General features: G+C 41.2%; 1 protein-coding gene across 1 annotated transcript; it reads right to left on the bottom strand.

The window, feature by feature from the left end:
- Window positions 1-10747: 10747 nt before the first annotated feature.
- Window positions 10748-16238, bottom strand: LOC121924109 (TNF receptor-associated factor 3-like). Its single transcript, XM_042455233.1, has 4 exons — window positions 15835-16238; window positions 14762-14860; window positions 13547-13666; window positions 10748-12470 (listed from the first exon to the last, which is right to left on the bottom strand). The coding sequence occupies exons 3-4, from the start codon at window positions 13547-13549 to the stop codon at window positions 11790-11792; spliced, it is 684 nt and encodes a 227-aa protein (XP_042311167.1). The 5' UTR covers window positions 13550-13666; window positions 14762-14860; window positions 15835-16238; the 3' UTR covers window positions 10748-11789.
- Window positions 16239-17427: the final 1189 nt, after the last annotated feature.

Below are 17427 nucleotides of genomic sequence, written 5' to 3' on the forward strand. Positions count from 1 at the left end.
AAGCTCAAGAACAAAATAGTGTATGTTTCCCTGCCTTTGGGGGATGATAGTATTGTTTCGTTTTGTGTTTTCATTTCCAGCCTTTCGCAACTTTGAAGTAGACAAACTGACAGCCCAACTTTTGGTTTCAGAGAGGGCTGAGACAGGCTCAACCTGTTTTCCCACAAAATCCATTTCCAGGGAAATGTTATTTAGGGACCTCCTAATGAATGCAGGAACTCTCTGTGATGATAATTTATGTCGTCATTCCTTTCATCACATTCCAACTATATTCACTTAATACAAAGTATGTTGATGTTTTGGATGGACTTCAACTCCCATTATCCCGAACCAGTACGTCTGTGTGGGCTGCAGATAATGGGAGTTGTAGCCCAACGTGTCTGGAGAGTATCAGATCGTACAAGGTTATCTATAAACTTCTCTAAAGTACAGGACATAAAACTCTGTCTTTCAACAGATTTGACTAAATAAAATAGCCAAGACTTCCAGGATTGTCTCAGGCTGCTGTCACACTGGAGAATTAAGTCCAGGCCATCCAGTCCAACCCCCTTCTGCCATGCAGGAAATCACAATCAAAGAATCCCTGGCAGGTGGCCATCCAGCCTCAGTTTAAAGACCTCCAAAGAAGCAGGCTCCACCACTCTGTCGAACAGCTTTCACTGTCAGGAAGTTCCTCCTAATGTTGAGGCGGGATTTCTTTTCCTGTGGTTTGCATCCAATGTTCTGGGCCCTGTTCTCTGGAGCAGCAGAAAACAAGCTTGCTTCATCCTTTGTGTGACACCCCTTCAAATATTTAAACAGGACTATCATATCAACTCTCAACTATCTCTTGGCCAGGCTAAACATATCCAGCTCATTCAGGCTCTCCTCATTTCCAGACCCTTCACCATTTTGGTACCCCTCCTCTGAACACGCTAAAACTTGTCCACATCCTTTTGAATTGTGGTGTCCAGAACTAGACACAGTATTCCAGGTGAAGCCTGTCCAAAGCAGAATACAATGGCACTATTACTTTCCTTGATCTAGATACTATATTTTTATTGATGCAGCCTAGAATCACATTCACATTGGCCTTTTTAGCTGCCTCATCACACTGTTGACTCATGTTAAACTTGTGGTCTACTAGCAGGCCTTACATTTCTCTGTACGGAAATTCATTTTGTTAGCTTTGGCCCATTGCTCCCTGGTTTTGAGGGTTTTCTACTGGTTATGTTTTAATAATGATACATTCATAATGGCTTCACCATGTAGTACTAGGTTTGCCAGACTCAAAATTGAAGAGGGCTCCTGTACTTTTAATGGCAGTGTAAAAGAGAGAATTTCTGCTGGTGTGGCATGTTGCACAACAAGGTACCAAGCTACACCTGCTGAAATTCCCTCTTCTACACAACAATTAAAGGGACAGTTTTCACTCTGGCAAATCTCATCTGAACTATCACAAGATATGTTAGGCAATGTGCATCTCTTAGGATTGCAGCCTATGCAGGCCCCAAAGTCCCCAGATTTCTTTCAATTTAAAAAAGAATCCCACCAAATTTGGGGTGATTTTGACCCAAAAATTGGCCAAAAGCAACCATTTGCCTCTCACTTTCCCATAACATCCTGGTCCATCCAAAAGCAAAACAAAAACAGATTAGTATCAGCCAAAATGGTACCCAGAAGTAATGTTACCTCACTTCTGGTGTGCCAAAACACAATGAAACACAACAGTGGGGCCTGCTGTTTGGGGGAATGGCCTGTGCCTCCTTTGCAGTTGCTCACCTGTTCCTCAAAAGTATATTTTATTATTGTCTTTGTTATTGTCTCTTGGTTTCACAACCTCCCTGGTGTTACTGCCTAGGGCTTTGGACCATCCGTGATTCAGATTTTATCCAAGAATCTAGGAACCAGTGAGAGGGTGCCAGATGATGTGGTATGCTCTAAGTAGTGCCACTTTTACTAACTGTGTCATTGTGATCCTATCTAAGGTAATTTCATTCAGTTACTTTGTTAGTCCATCTGGAATTACTCTCAGAGCACCTATCACCAGTGGAACCACAGTCTTTCCCCAGAGGTGCCAAATCTCTCACCATTATTTGCCAGAATCCTGTATCACCTTTTACATAACATAACTTTACGGATAGCCAGGCTGCATCTACACTGCAGAACTGATGCAGTTTGACACCAGTTTTAACTGCCATGGCTCAGTGCTAGGCAATTCTGGGATTTGTAGGCTTTTTAGCTATTTAGCCAGAGAGCTCTGGGGCCATAACAAATTACAAATCCCAGGATCCCAGACGATGGAGCCATAAGCATTAAAGCGGTTTCAAACTGCATTAATTTTGTAATATAACAGCAGCCTCAGATAAATATCAGTGGTGCTAAAAACCTTTTCTATGAACTGCGAAGATGCATATTGGGACACCAGCAAGAGCACCCGATATACATCAGATTCCAGCCATTGTTGTGATTGTTGTTGTTGCAATTGCTGCTTCGTCTACCAATAATAGCAGCATTACTATTGCTTCTAGTTCTAATATTACCACTGCTATTAGGCAAGAGAGCAGCCAAAAATAATTTTAGGCATTACCTAATTTTAGGCATTACTCCTAAGAGAGTCCTGGTTGTCACCAATGCTTCAGTGACACCACACCCAAAATTCCAGACATTTTTCCCAAGAGGTTTCCAGATGAAGTTAAGCACATACGTAATGTGGTATTTCCCCAATTTGAAAACCCTGTAAAATCTGACTGCCTCAAATGAACCGCATTTTATTCTTCCTCCCTCTTGTCCTGCCATCCTCAGTTATCAGGAGGAGCTTGGAGTTGAAAACAACTTCAAATGGTTTTAACATGGTTTTAATTGTCTGGTTTTCTTGCTGTTCATTTAATTTATATCCCATTTTTCTCCCATAAAGGACCCTAACATTAAAAAAATTGATAGATTAAAACAGTTCAACTAACTAATCAGTTTTAACTGATAAACAATATGTTTTAAATCTTTTTGATTATTATTCTTTATTGTTTTAAACTGATTTTATAATAAGCTGCCCTAAACAAGTTGGAAATAATATTTGCAGATATTCTACTTATGTACACTAAGCCCTTGGTATCCGCTGGGGTTTGGCTCTAGGACTCCCATGCATACCAAAATCCATGGATACTCAAGTCCTATTAAATACAATAGCACCGTAAGATCATGTCCCTTTGTATACAATGGCAAAATCAAGGTTTGCTTTTTGGAATTTATATATTTTAAAAATATTTTCAAATTATGGATGCTTGAATCCACAGATAAAAAATTCCATGGATGTGGAGGGTTGACTACAGTCAGCGTTACACAGATTCAAACATTTACAGTTTGAAAATGTTCAAAAAAGTATAAATTTCAAATATCAAACCTTGATTTTCCATTTTTTATAAGGGACACCATTTTGCTATGTCATTATTTTTAATGGGACTTGAGCATCCATGGATTTTGTTATCCACATGGGATCTTGGAACCAAACCCAGCGTATAACAAGGGTCCACTGTATATGAATAACAATGGTCCTGTCTACACTGGCGTGGGGTGGCCAAGAGTATCCTGGGACCAGAGCTGCCCTGAACCCACCTTATTGCAAAGGCCCTCCATTCTGATGCCAGGCGGATGATTGCACACCCGTCCTGCTCAGTTGCCTGGCATGTCCACTTCACTCTGCAGGTCACTTCACTCTGACGTCAGAATAAAATGTCCAACCTAAATCAAATGGCTGGGTGCCTCATTCTGACCTCAGACTGAAGTGAATCACAGTGGCAGCAGGCACACTGGCAGCTGAGTGAGATGCATTTTAAACAGCCACCTGGTATCAGAAAAAATGGTCCTGGAAGTATACCTCAGTTCAGCAGCCATCCAGTCTGTTTGCACCAGAAAAGCGGCTTGGGTGATGGCTCATCCGGTATTTCTGTTGAGAGGATGAGGGAAGACATTTTATTTGAACCATGCAAACAGGGCCGAAGTACTATCTCCTAGTCTGATTCCTGCCAAGCTCATCTTAAGTACAAGCAGCCACATCAGGCAAAGGAGACCCATTCAACATCAATTCAAGATGAAAGAAAAGTGACATTTCCACCCTTCTTCCCACTGGCGAGTGAAGCTGCAACAAGGCATGCAGCCACACTGCAGAATTAAACCAGTTTGATACCACTCCAACCGCCATGACTTATCTTACAGAATCCTAGCTGCTGGCTCTTAAAATGGGCTGGAGTGGCATTTACTTACTTTTACAGTAAGAGCTATGGTGTAGTGGTTTGAGCATTGGACTAGGACTCTGCAGACCAGGGTTGAAATCCTAGCTGGGACCACGGAAACCCACTGGGTGACCTTGCGCAAGCCACACTCTCCCAGCCTCAGAGGATCACAATGGCAAATCCCGTCTGAAGAAACAAGAAAGCCTTAGCGTCGCTGTAAGTTGGAAATGACTTGAAGGCACACAACAACAACAAACAGTAAGACTATGTAATCTTACTACTATACAGAACATTTATGGGTCTGTAATTCTAGGTGACAAATCTGTAACTGCAATAGCAAATGTCTGATCTCTGCCTCCTTAATGCTAATTTGATTATATGTGATACGTTGCACACTCTGATATAGCTACCATACTGGGATATTGTGAAGATGAACAGGCTAACACTGTTTCATTTGGAGCTTCTTGGAGGAAGCTGGAATAAAAAATGAGAAATATTTCCATCTCTATAGGCAGTAAAGTTTCTTAACAAACATATATCATCTTTAATCTGCATAATCTGAAAAAAATTATGGATACGAAAAACATGCTGTGAAAATGAGGGAAATGACAGTGCTCTTGAGAAACTTTCATAGACGTTCTGGATTTAAAACTTTGCCAGTTTTGCCCCCTGGTGTCTGTAGAAACACAAGTGTGGTTTAAAATTTTTGCCTTATGTGTTTAAAACTTTGACTCTCTTGCCATCTAGTGTCCATATTTTATATAGACCCACTGAGTCATCATGATTAATTTATGAAAACAGCATTGATGCTAAAAGTTTGCTCTAGCTGGTGTTTCCTATATGGTTCAGGCCCAACTGTTAGCCCCAGTTAAGTAGACTCATTGACTCAAAGAGTTTCTCATACATGCTAGCATACAAAGTTGTCTTTCGTTCAATGGGTTTTCTCTAGTTTAAGACTAACATAGTTTTTTGTGAGGTTTTCAGGCTATGTGGCCATGTTCTAGAAGAGTTTCTTCCTGACGTAAGCAATTGAATTTAGGCTGAGATGGGAATCATGATGTTCATAGGGTTGGAAGAGACCTTAATGGCCACCCAGTCCAACCTCCTGCCATGCAGGAATACACAGTCAAGGCACTCATGACAGATGGCTAACATCTGTTTGAAAACCTCCAAAGGAGACTCTACCACACTCCGAGACAACATATTCCACTGTCTAACAGCTCTTACTGTCAGGAAGGACGAATTTTTAGGTGGAATCTCTTTTCCTGTACCTTGCAGCCATTGCTCTCTATGTACTACTCGCTGGTGCAGCCAAAAGTAGCCTTGCTCCATCCTCAATGTGACACCCTTGTCAAAAGCCTTACTGAAATCAAAATATGCTACATCCATAGCATTCCCTTCATCTACTAAGCTGGTAAACAGTAAAATTTTATTCAAAAAAAAGGGGGGGGGGAATAAAATTAATCTGACATGATTTGTTCTAAAAGCCATGTTGACTTTTAGAGATCACGGCATTCCTTTCTAAATGTTAACAGACTCTCTGTTTAGTGATCTGCTCAAGTATCTTTCCTGGTATTGATGTCAGGCTAACTGGACAATAATTATTGGGATCCTCTTTTTCTCCCCTTTTTGAAGATGGGGACAACGTTTGCCTTCCTCCAGTCTGCTGGACTTTTGTTCTCCAGAAATTCACCAGAGTATTGCCAGATTATATTTGCCAGTTATCTAATAGTTTGGGATTGTCCGTAGTTTATCTGACCCTGCAGACTTGAATTAATTTATGTTCATGTTGTTGGACTGAAATTCCAAGCATCCCTCACTACTGGCCATGCTGGCTAGGACTACTAGCAGTCACAATTCAACTCGCATGATTGTCATCTATGGTTTAGGCTTCTAGGGTTGCAATTGCCCTCTAGTGGACATTTACAATCATGCGGCTTATTACCTAAACCCAATTTCAAGTTCCAAACACAGAAGATAATGGGTGCTTCTGCATTGTAGAAATAATGCAGTTTGACATCACTTTGTCATGGCTCCATCCTATAGAATTCTCACATTTGTAGTTTGCAGAGGTGCCAGCAGTCTTTGACAGAGAAGGCTAAAGACCTTATGAAATTACAAATCCCAGGATTCCATAGGATGGAGCTACGGCACTCAAAGTGGTGTCAAACTGCATTATGTCTACAGGGTAGATGCACCCTTATTAAATCAGTTGTTAAACTGTAGGTCAGCAACTAATGTAAATCTCACTGACTGAATGTCCTATTCTAGTTTATATTAGCAATTGGATTTAGATCCATCTTTTTCAAGTTTGAACATGTTTCCTTCCAAAAAGGAGATCGTTCAAGTGCAGCAAGTGGAATCAAGGTATACAGTCTGCTCGGTTGTGTTCTTGTTACATGATACCAAGTTAACTTGGAATCTGCTGCCTCGGAGTGTAATGGAGTCTTCTTCTTTGGAGGCTGGATGGCCATCTGTTGGGATTGCTTTGGTTGTGTCCCTTGGAGTCTCTTCCAACTCTATGATTCCATGGCCACATTCCCACTATGAATTAAAGCGAATTACTTTAATCAGGTTATATGACTGTTGTCCCCATATGAATTCAATTCCGATCCTACTGTGATCAGTTTCAATCATGATGAAGAGAGGCAAACACACTAGTTCTTTGGCAGTTCTTTTGAAAATAATTGATTCCGGAGCGTGTTCAACAAATGGGAACGACGGATCTGAATGGCATCATTCTGGAGGAGAGGGACTAATGGCTGAGGGATGTTTGCCATCCCTCCTCAGTTTTTGGTAGATCCACCATCTCCCCCCCCCCCAGCACTGTCTTTGTGCTTGTGACCTATGGGCACACGGGTTTTTTTAAAGAAAAATTGATAGAAGATTTGATTCATTGGTTTTGCAACTACTTGCAATTACCTGGGCAGCTCATTGTGAGGCAAGTAGTTGCAAAACCAATGAATAGAATCTTCTATCAGTTTATTTTATTTATATATATTTTCCAAGCCAGGCTGCCATTTATGTGACTGATGACACACAGGTGACTGACATTTTGAAGCGGCACAATCTAGTAGGGACTTCAGTCGTGTCAAAAAGGAAACGATGTAAATATCCATTTTCATAGTGGGAATTGATTAACCAACACGGAGCGAAGGTGAATCGCAAGCTGGTTTACATGTAAGTGGGAATGAGCCCTATGATTCAACCCAATGGTGATCCTGTCAATGAGAGAACTCCAAGAGCCACACAGATCATATTTCCAAAGTATGATAGACTCAGTTGAGTTGTTTTGGCTAACTGTACAACTGCTAGTATAGCCAAAGTCAATCTAGCTGTCTCTTCATGTCCTGTGTCAACCTATTCCCCAACTCCAGCTAACTTCATGAAAAGTGTAGTCCAGCATATTTGGTAGAAGGTACCAGCATGAAGTAGCCAATCTGGGTAGAAGCTGCATTGCTGACAATTGACCGTTGGCAGAAACTTGTTTGCCAATAATATCAAATATTTGATCAGGAGAGCTTTAAACTGAGTAGAGAGATACAATACTTTGGAAGTTCATCAAAGGCTGGAGATAATAGTCAAACTGTTATAGAGGGAACAAGACAAATAATGCAAGGACCCAGCAGTGGTAGGGAAAAAAACTTTACATAGGCATGGTCTTAGATGTCTCTATACTAATGCACAGAGCATGGGAAATAAGCAAGATGAAACTGAACTCCTAGCACAACAAAGCAAATATGTTATAACAGGCATCACTGAAACCTCGTGAGATGCGTCTCATGATTGCAATTTAGGAATAGAATGGTATAACATTTTTCAAGAGAAATAGGTCATACAGGAAAGGAGAAGGAATAGCATTCAGGGAAGTTTACACCTGTGAAGAGATCCAGAACATCAATCCTGGAAGCCAGGTGGAGAGCATCTAGATGAAAATTAAAGGGGAGGGAAACAACAGGGATGTTATTGTGGGGTCTACTACAGACCCCCAAGTCAGATGGAGGAATTGAATGAAGCCTTTCTAGAACAGATGACTACACACTCAGAAAGAAGAGATACAGTAGTGATGGGTGGTTTCAACTATTCTGATCCTAGGACTTTGTCGGAAGAGATCTTGTATCCCACTGACAGAATAAATTAATAGGAAACCTCCACAACACAGCAAGGGGAGTTTATCACCCCATTCTGAAGTCAAAGGTGAAATTGGCCCGGTACATACCGCCAAGAAGCAGCTTCCAAGTGGCGATTCTAGGGTTAGGGACCACACACCAACCACAGAGTCTCTAACCCTAGGATGTCACTGTGGCGGCGCACTGGCAACCTCCCGTCCATACAGAGGCCATCATCATGACATAAGCAACATGCAGCGTATAATGTCGCTGCGCATCACTTACATCACGAGTGCATCAATGGCACACTCGTGATGTGCACACAGCATCCCAGGAAAAACCAGTTTTTTTCCGGGATCTTTTTGGGGTGGAGGGACGCCGCGCAGTTTGGCCACGCAGTTTGGCAGAAAAACCAGCCACCTCCAGCCCTCCCTTTCGGGGGGGTAAGTACCAGGCCATTATCACATATTTCCATATATAGAACACACTCCCTCTGCTGCCATACTGCAGAATTAATGCATTTTAACACCACTTGAACTGTCACGGCTCCATCCTACAGAATCTTGTAAATTGTAGTTTGTTGTGATGCCAGAGCTCTATTGACAGAGAAGGTTAAATTTCTCATAAAACTACAAATCCCATAATTTTACAGTATTGAGCCATGGCAGTTAAAGTGGCATCAAACTGTAGTAATTCTGCAACATGGATGCAGCCAAATACTATTACTAAAATCATACAATAACGCCACTGTGTAGAAATAGGTTTTGCATGGAACTGTGGGGCTTTACATATGGCCCCTAAGGGATGGTGGTACGCCACTGCTTTCCCTGCCAGATCGGACACACGGCAACCGCACACCATGTCCGTGACCCAGCAGGTCTGTGGCACAAAAAGAGACTGCAAAAAGTGTCTTCTTTTTGCACCACAGAAAGGGCACCATAGCTGCCAGCACTGCTCTCCTTTGTTGTAGTGCGTGCACATGCTGTGCCAAGGGAGTGGCGTGATGCCTCCCACCATGCAGTGAGGCACACAGCGTCATACCGGCATGGGGGCGGAGTTGGGGTGTATGGCATTCAGTCACCATGCCACCTGTCTGCCCCGATGTGGGCATTTATCGCCGGTCTGTTTAAGGTTTGTGTACCAGCAGATTTTTTGCTCTGTCTAGATACCTATTAAAAGAGAAGTTCCTTACAAACCTAGGAATTCTCCATCATTCCATGCTCTCTCCATTGTTAGGAGGAAAAGAGTCAAGACACATTTCTTAAAACTGACCTGTTAAACAACTTCTAAAATTTAATTGTGGTTTTCATATGTAATTTTTTTTAATTTGTTTTCTCATCATATTGGTTTTAATTTCCTGTAAGCTTGTCTTTTAGCAGAAAGTTAATACAGGTTGAGAATCCCTTATCCACAATTCCAAAATCTGAAATACTCCAAAATCCAAACATTTGGGGGGCTACATACCTGTACTGTGTTTGCAAAGGTGGAGAGAGATGTGGGTAGAAAGAAACGTGAAGCTCTGTAGTGTACAAACCCTGTTCTCAAGAGTCATAGTCCAACAATCAAACCGTGACACCAGGCTGGCCTACACTCATGTAGTCAGGCTTACACCCCCACAATTTTCATTTCAGAAAATAAATACTGCAGAATTTGGAAATGTTAACTCTTCTGACTACAGGCAACATAGCCGGAGGACTGGGGGAATTCTGGTCCAAAAATAACTTTTTCAAGCTCAAGGACTTTATGGGGTCCAGTAAGTAATGTAGCCTTATTTCCCTTTAAAGTCTGCCTGTGTTCCTGGGTGAATTCAAACTGTATAGTCATGTTAGTCTGTTAGATCTTGTAGCACTTTTGATACTAATTGAAAGAAAGAAGTTGGCAGCATGAACTTTCCTAGACTTTAGTCCACTTCCTTGGATGCATTTGGTGGAGTGGAAGCCAGGGATAGACATATATATGCCCTTGGTATGTGAGAATGTCAGTTCATATTCAAAATCCTTTGTGCATGGAAATGAAATGGCAAGTCCAGTTTTAACTATAGTCATTTGTGAACAAAGGCATTGGGAACTAGACTTTATGTATGGAAATGAAGTGGCAAGACCATTTTGGCTTTGGAAACTAGCCTATAGGTGGGGAGAATAGATGAGTGTAGGATGCCCCCATGAGGATGGGGGTCATATAGTGTTGAAATGTGTGTAGTGAGCCAGAAAGCCATTATCTTTGTTCAGTCCATTGCTGAGGGACTGTCATTTGTGGATAAAGTCCAATTGTGCTGTTTCTCTTTCCAATCTAGTAGTTTTGTATTTTTTTAATTTATTTTTTTATTTTATTTTTTGTCCAAAGACCTCTCTGTTCTGAGGTCTGAGATGTGTTCCTGGGTTTGTATGTAGCTCTTATTATTTCCCCTCTAATAACCAAAAGAGATAATCATCAATCATAAAAATATTATTTAATATCACAATTTGTATAACAGTATAGAGTTGTTATAAAATAAATATTCAATAAATATCATGTTAATTAATGAAATGCGAGGTAGAAAGAACAGTCATGTCTAAGGATGCATGTTGTGAAATCCCTAGTGATTATTGCAAAGCCCCTTTGGTCCTTTAATAAGCACTATAGAAATAATCAATCACAAATAAAAAAATCTGTATTTCAAAATGTCATATACTCAGTCATACCCTACTGGCAAGCAATAGGAGAACACACTTTAAAAAACACACACATACTGAGCCCCACAAGAGCCGCATATTTTGCACTTAAAACTCGCAACACTTGGATGTGATTGCAAGAAAACATCAAAAGAAAATCTTCCCAATCTTGGTACTGTATCTTTTAAAATGAAATATATTAAAATAAATCTGAAGCATCATAACAAGAAAACTCAAATTGTGTGATTTGGATCAGTTTGGCCAATGATTCAAGATACTACCCTAAACCTGTAGCCGTGAAGAGCCCCCTCCAGATGGTCTATTGGTTTTTTAGATTGTAAGCCTGAGGGCAGGGAAATGTCTAATTAACAAACTGTAAGCCGCTCTGATAGCCTTTTGGCTGAAGAGTGGGGTATAAATTATTATTATTATTATTATTATTATTATTATTATTATTATTATTACATATTTAACCAATGCACATTGTCCAAACTTTGCCCATTAAAAGAATTGCACGGGCTAGAAACACTCTACGAGTTCCAGAAGATCCTCAAAATTCTAGCTGAGAGTGAATCAGGGATTGATATCCCACAATCCACAACCCAAATGATGTGCAAATTTTAGACTCCCAAGAGGTAGTTGTATTCATATTAGATTAAGAATTGTAGTGGACAAACTTGCTATTGTTGGGGTTTTAACAACAGAGGTGATGAACATCAGAAAAAGTTGATGGGCACCTTGGAAGGAGAAGGCCGAGTAGGGGTTGAAGAGCAGAGAAGAATTATTAAATTCTCTTTGTACATCTCCACTGCCTTCCAGTCTCAAATTTCCATCCCTGCCAAATCCACCACTACTTTTAGGTACAGCGTGTCGTCTTTAATGTAGCTGGGAATCTCAACATGGCTAGCAAAAAGGGGACTTCCACTAGCCACATTCAGTCTCTCCCGAGGCTGGTGGAAGGAGTCGCTGTGAGGATCCGGGAGGAAAGTCTCTATGATAGGTGATTTCTTCCTTTTTGGGTCCAGGAGAAAGAAAGTGACCTTTTGCCGGAAGGGCCAAGGTAGGATGTCATCATAGGGCCCCTTGGCCAAGGTGAGGAAGAGGGAAAGGTGGCCACCCTGGCCAATGCCGTCTCCGTCAGGGTACAGCCGGACACAGAGGTGGTATCCAAAAGTGTGAGTGGCAAAGGCAGGGGAATATATGGAACGCCTTTTGCCAGCTTTGGCCTCCTTCATGAGTTTGGAAAAGTTCTCCACCTTCCACACTAGGGTTCCGTCAGTGCTGACCAGCTCTGGCATTGTCGGCCCAGACCCTCTGGTTCCACAAGGAGAGTTGTTTCTGTCCTGAGACATTCTCAATAGCTTTTCATATTGGGAGCAGCTGTGTTGGAGAGACTTAACCACAGTCCCTTGGCTAGCCAGCTGCCGGCGCAGGGACAACACCATCAGCTCCAGGGCTTCCACACGCATTTGGACACTGTCCACATTCAAGGCAGTCTCACCCTAGAGCAGCAAACAGTAGAGACAGAGGTCACATTTGAGAACAAAAAATGAAGGACGTAGGTGAGCTATTGACTGTACCCCAGTATTTTGTTTGTACTACAACATCCAGAATTCTCCTGCCACCAAATCCAATAGCCAACACTAGGGGGTTCTCAGATGTTATATTAAAAAATAATAACTTCTCTAAGTTCTAGGCTAACATTGCTACACAAAGGCAACGAAATATAACTCCTGTTTCACAGGGAAGGAACAGTGAGACAGAGAGAATCAATAAGTATGAAGCCATTTATATATTAAATATTATATACGGTAGATAATGGCTGGAATTCATGCTCGCAGTTACAAATGCATTACCTGGAGTTAAGCATTCGTAACTGATTTGTATCCGCAATCGCTACGTATTCAGGAGTGTAGGGAGTTATGGAGAGACTGTAAAAGATCTCCAGCTATCGTGAGCAACAAAAGTTTTTTTCTATTATTGATCATGATGTAGCAAATTAGCATTTCTATCTCCTCCAATGAGTGAAGGAAGAATAGTGCTTCTCGCTGTCACATTGGAGATCATTCACAGGAGCAAGATAAAAGCACCAGTCTGCTGTGTCCCGGAGAACAGACCCTCCCAGCTGATACCTGGGAAGTCAAGATTTGCAGGGGAAGAGGCAGCCCAGGAAATGCTGCTTACTTAAATATGCTTAAGTAGCTGATACAGAATCTTGGCCAGTATATTTAAGATATAACATAAATATATTTACTTTTGAGGTGACCACTGATATGTTTACAATTTTATTTGATATTGTTAGATAATGGAGAGAGTCATGAGCGCTTGCTGATCTCCTTCCAGAAGATTCTGTTCTGCCCACTTTCAATCTTCTCTGAACTTCAGGCTACAAACATCTCCTCATACTGTGCTGTGCATTTCTATCCCAAATCCCATCACTCTCTTAAAATCTATCTTCCTTCTCAAATCCCACGGCACCTCTTCTTCTTTGCCCACCACCTACATTCTTTCTAGTGCCCTGAACCCTGATGCATCTTCTTTCATTACCAGCCGAAAGTTGCCCTTCTTGGCAGCTTACCATGATAGGGCTCCTGATTCTCCAACAAGGTCTCGCTTCTTCTTCAATATCTTGTTCTCCAAGATCAAAGGTCGTTTTCCTTGCAGTTTCAGGAGACACCACAGGAGGGCAAACATGTTCCTACGTGGGTGAGAAGATGGCAGGGTCAAGATGGACAGAAGAGCAAAGGCATACATATGTGTCAACTAGAAAACTGACAGCACATCCAGATATAAAGGTATCAAATGTATCAAAGGACACATCTGCCCAGTACAAATACAGTCATCCCTCCATATTTGTGGCTTTGATATTTGCGGATTTGATTATTCACAGATTTCATTAATATGTTCTCTCTAGGACTGTCTAGGTCCTCCAGTGCAACTTGGTGGTCAACTTTAACTAAAAGTTGCACTGAAAGACCATATGTAGCTACTCCAGTGCCATTCTATGGTCAGTGTATGTTGGACATTGACCACAGAGATGCACTGGAGGACCTAGAGATTCTTAGAGAGGTGTCCTCTCAGGTAAAAACAGTGTTTTTGTTATTTACGGTTTTTCCATATACACGGGGGTCTTGTTCCCCCAACCCTAATGAATATGGAGGGACAACTGTATATACTGAATTTTTATTATGTCCACCCCCAAATAATAATGGGAATTCTAGTTGGATGAGAACTATAAAATATGTTAAAAATTTCTAGTCCTCACAAGATTAAAATTCCAAAGAAGTGGTAATGGCCCAATTTAATTTTGTAGTGTGTTTATCTGAATTCTTTTCAAATTTTTTATCTTTTATTAAATGCAAAATGGAAAATAGTCATTTTATGGAAATATAGAGAAAAACAGAGGGGGACCCAGAGAAATGATGTTGCAGCAACTTAGCTACAGAGCCTTTTCTCTTCTTCTGAACAGCAATTCTCTCCTAGGAGCTTTATACCTTATTATACAATTTATATACTCATATTAATGAGAGCCAGTGTTGTGTAGTGGTTTGAGTGTTGGACAAACACTCTGAAACACTAGGGTTTGAGTAACCACTTAGTCAATCTTAGAAACATTAAACTTTTCAGCCTAAGAGGAAACTGGATGCAATCCCAATATGAACAAATCTTGCAAATAAACTCTAGGAGAGGGTTGTCATAAGTCACAGTCAACATGAGCTGACTGAAAAGAGCACCCAAACAGTTTTGTCCTCCAATTTCATCCCTGACTGTGATAGTTTTTACTTAATCATACCTGGTATGTTTTCAGGGTTCCAGTCCAAGGGCAGTCAAAAGTTGGGCAAGCAACATGTGTGATCAGCACATCATTTTCTGCTGCTTTATCATGATGAAACTGAAGAGAGAGCAGGATTAAGAACATTAGACTCATAGTTCAAAAACCAGATCCATACCTCCCCACAAGTACCCCTGACATCACACACACACACCACTTTCTCCACATAAATCTACAAACACTTGGTTGCCACTGAAAGCAGCCATCACATATTTAAATCTTAACTTCCCTCTGGAATATCTAGGACAGCAGTAGGACTCCAGTCTTTCCAATCCAAGACTTGCCCTTAACGTCAAACTATTTATTTATTTATTTATTTACTTCCTCCCAGAGTGGGATCCAAGGCGGCTCAGAGAAAGAAATCAATTAAAATCTACCACTACAATTTTAAGAATAATTAAAATTATCACAATTAAAACAATTTAAAATATAGAGTTGTAGTTTGTTTTTTGTTTTGTTTTTTAAAAAATGCTATATAAATGGACCTTATGCTATGTTTGGAGTTAATAGGAAGACAAAATTTCCTTTACCAAAAGATCTGTACAAGAGACAGAATTTTGTCAGACAGGCCAGTTTGTCAGACATGGTTGAGAACACCTCTAGTTGATAATATTCCTCTTGATCACTTAACAGTATAGGAGCTCCAAGGAAAATTTCATCTCATACGTGCACAACCTCTCTTCTCCTTCCCATTTCTCTCTCTCTCTCTCTCTCTCTCTCTCTCTCTGATGTTATGCTACTTTATTTTAAATCTGCACTACAACTATCCTATTGATCAGGCTCTCCCAGTTAAAAGTTAGCAGAACAATCGTCTCCAACCCAACACCCAAAAACTACATTTCCCATCACTCAGACTGCTTAGGAGTGATGGGCACTGTAGTCTAACACAGTTGTTATGACATCCTGGTTGTGTCTGTACTGAAAATTGAGCACGCAGTCCCTCACTCTGTTCAAAAGCAACTAGTAATCACCAATTTAAAATTTTGTGTAATTTCAGAATGAATGTTGTTACACAACATCGCCCAGCAACTCACCTGTTTGGGACTGAGTCTTTTCTTACAAGTGTAGCATGCCACCTTGTCTGTATTCCTGAGGAGGCAAAAGAAGACAGGAGGTTAAACAAAATGAAAACTTAAGGACAGAAATGTATGAATTCCTGCACGCACATGCCTGCTTCCATGCACTCATCTTTACATGTCTTCCATCACATACAAACTCACTAACATTGCCTCCCGACATTACTAATGAAATGTGGCCATTTCATTAGTAGTTTATAATTTTTTAAAATGGCATCAGATTTGTTTATTACACATATCTACACTTAGCATGCTGGGAGAATTCAGAAACATAGCCGTGTTAGTCTGGAATATCAGTCTGCAAAGGGACCTTGTAGCACCTGTGAGGCTAACTATACAAAAGAAGTTGTAGCATGAGCTTTCGTAGACTGGATCTACTTCCTCAGATGCATGGAGTGAACTGATGCCCAGGAAGGACCTTTATAATCAGAAAATCCTGAAAGTAAATAGCCGATTTTGTCCACTTTCTGTGCAGGTTAATGTCAGATTAATGTTCAATGCCCCTGGTGTGTCTATCAATGATCCTGTTTTTGCAGGATTTGTTCACTTTCTGTGCAGGCTAATTGCGGATTAATGCTCAATGCGTCTGAAAACGATCCCGCTTTTGGTGGATTTAAATCCCATTTCTGCACAGGATTTGGCCGATTCCCTCCCACATGATAAACTCCTGTATGAACAGCCACAGAAATGCTAAACTTGTGGGCATGGTGATGAGGTGGCAAGTTAAGTTTTATATATATTCCAGTTCTGCTGTTTCTCATTCCACTCTTCCTTTGTTAGATAGTTAAAGCTGGGAAGAAAACCCTAACCCACCTCAGCTTCATGGGGCCTGGGGATTTTGAACCCGGTAAATATTGATTTTGAACCCGATAAACCTGCCTAAATAACCTGAAGGCACAAGATCCAATATAATCTTGGAAGCCAAGCAGGGGCAGCCCTGGGTAATATTTGGTTGGGAGGCTGCCAAAGGTGCTGTAGGCTCGATTTCAAACGAAGGCAATGACAAACCACCTCTGAGTATTACTTGCGTAAGAAGAAAAAAAACATTGCGAAATTCATGGGAACGCTTCACGTCAGTAGGCAAACTGAAGGCACACATGCGCACGTTCAAAATAGCCACTATGCAACACTGTCCCCCTCGGCGATGCCATTAGATGAAGGCACCATTGTAATGTACATTTCAGTGCTCATATAGGTCCCCAGACATCCACATCCAGTCACACAGATCCATTTGCAGAAGCAGATTTACACACTTGATCTTGTTGGGGAAGGGAATGCACGCTGGCTGAGTTGTGGCCATGCAAAGTAAGCTTCCTAAAGCCACACTTGGCTGGGGAATTTGGGAAAGTGTAGTCCAAAACTGTAATATTCGTAAACCAGGGTGGCTGGGATTTCCTGGTAGCTGCCGTCCAAAATATTTCCCCCAAAACAAATAAAATAAAAGAGGGCTCTAGCAGAGGGCTGAAATGGAGGCCATGTTCTGGAAAAGGAGGACCTCTGGTTCAGAGGAGGCTTGCCAGGGCCCTCCTCTGAGGCTGAGAGAGTGTGACT

This window comes from Sceloporus undulatus, chromosome 2 (assembly GCF_019175285.1).
Source record: "Sceloporus undulatus isolate JIND9_A2432 ecotype Alabama chromosome 2, SceUnd_v1.1, whole genome shotgun sequence".
Taxonomy (NCBI): domain Eukaryota; kingdom Metazoa; phylum Chordata; class Lepidosauria; order Squamata; family Phrynosomatidae; genus Sceloporus; species Sceloporus undulatus.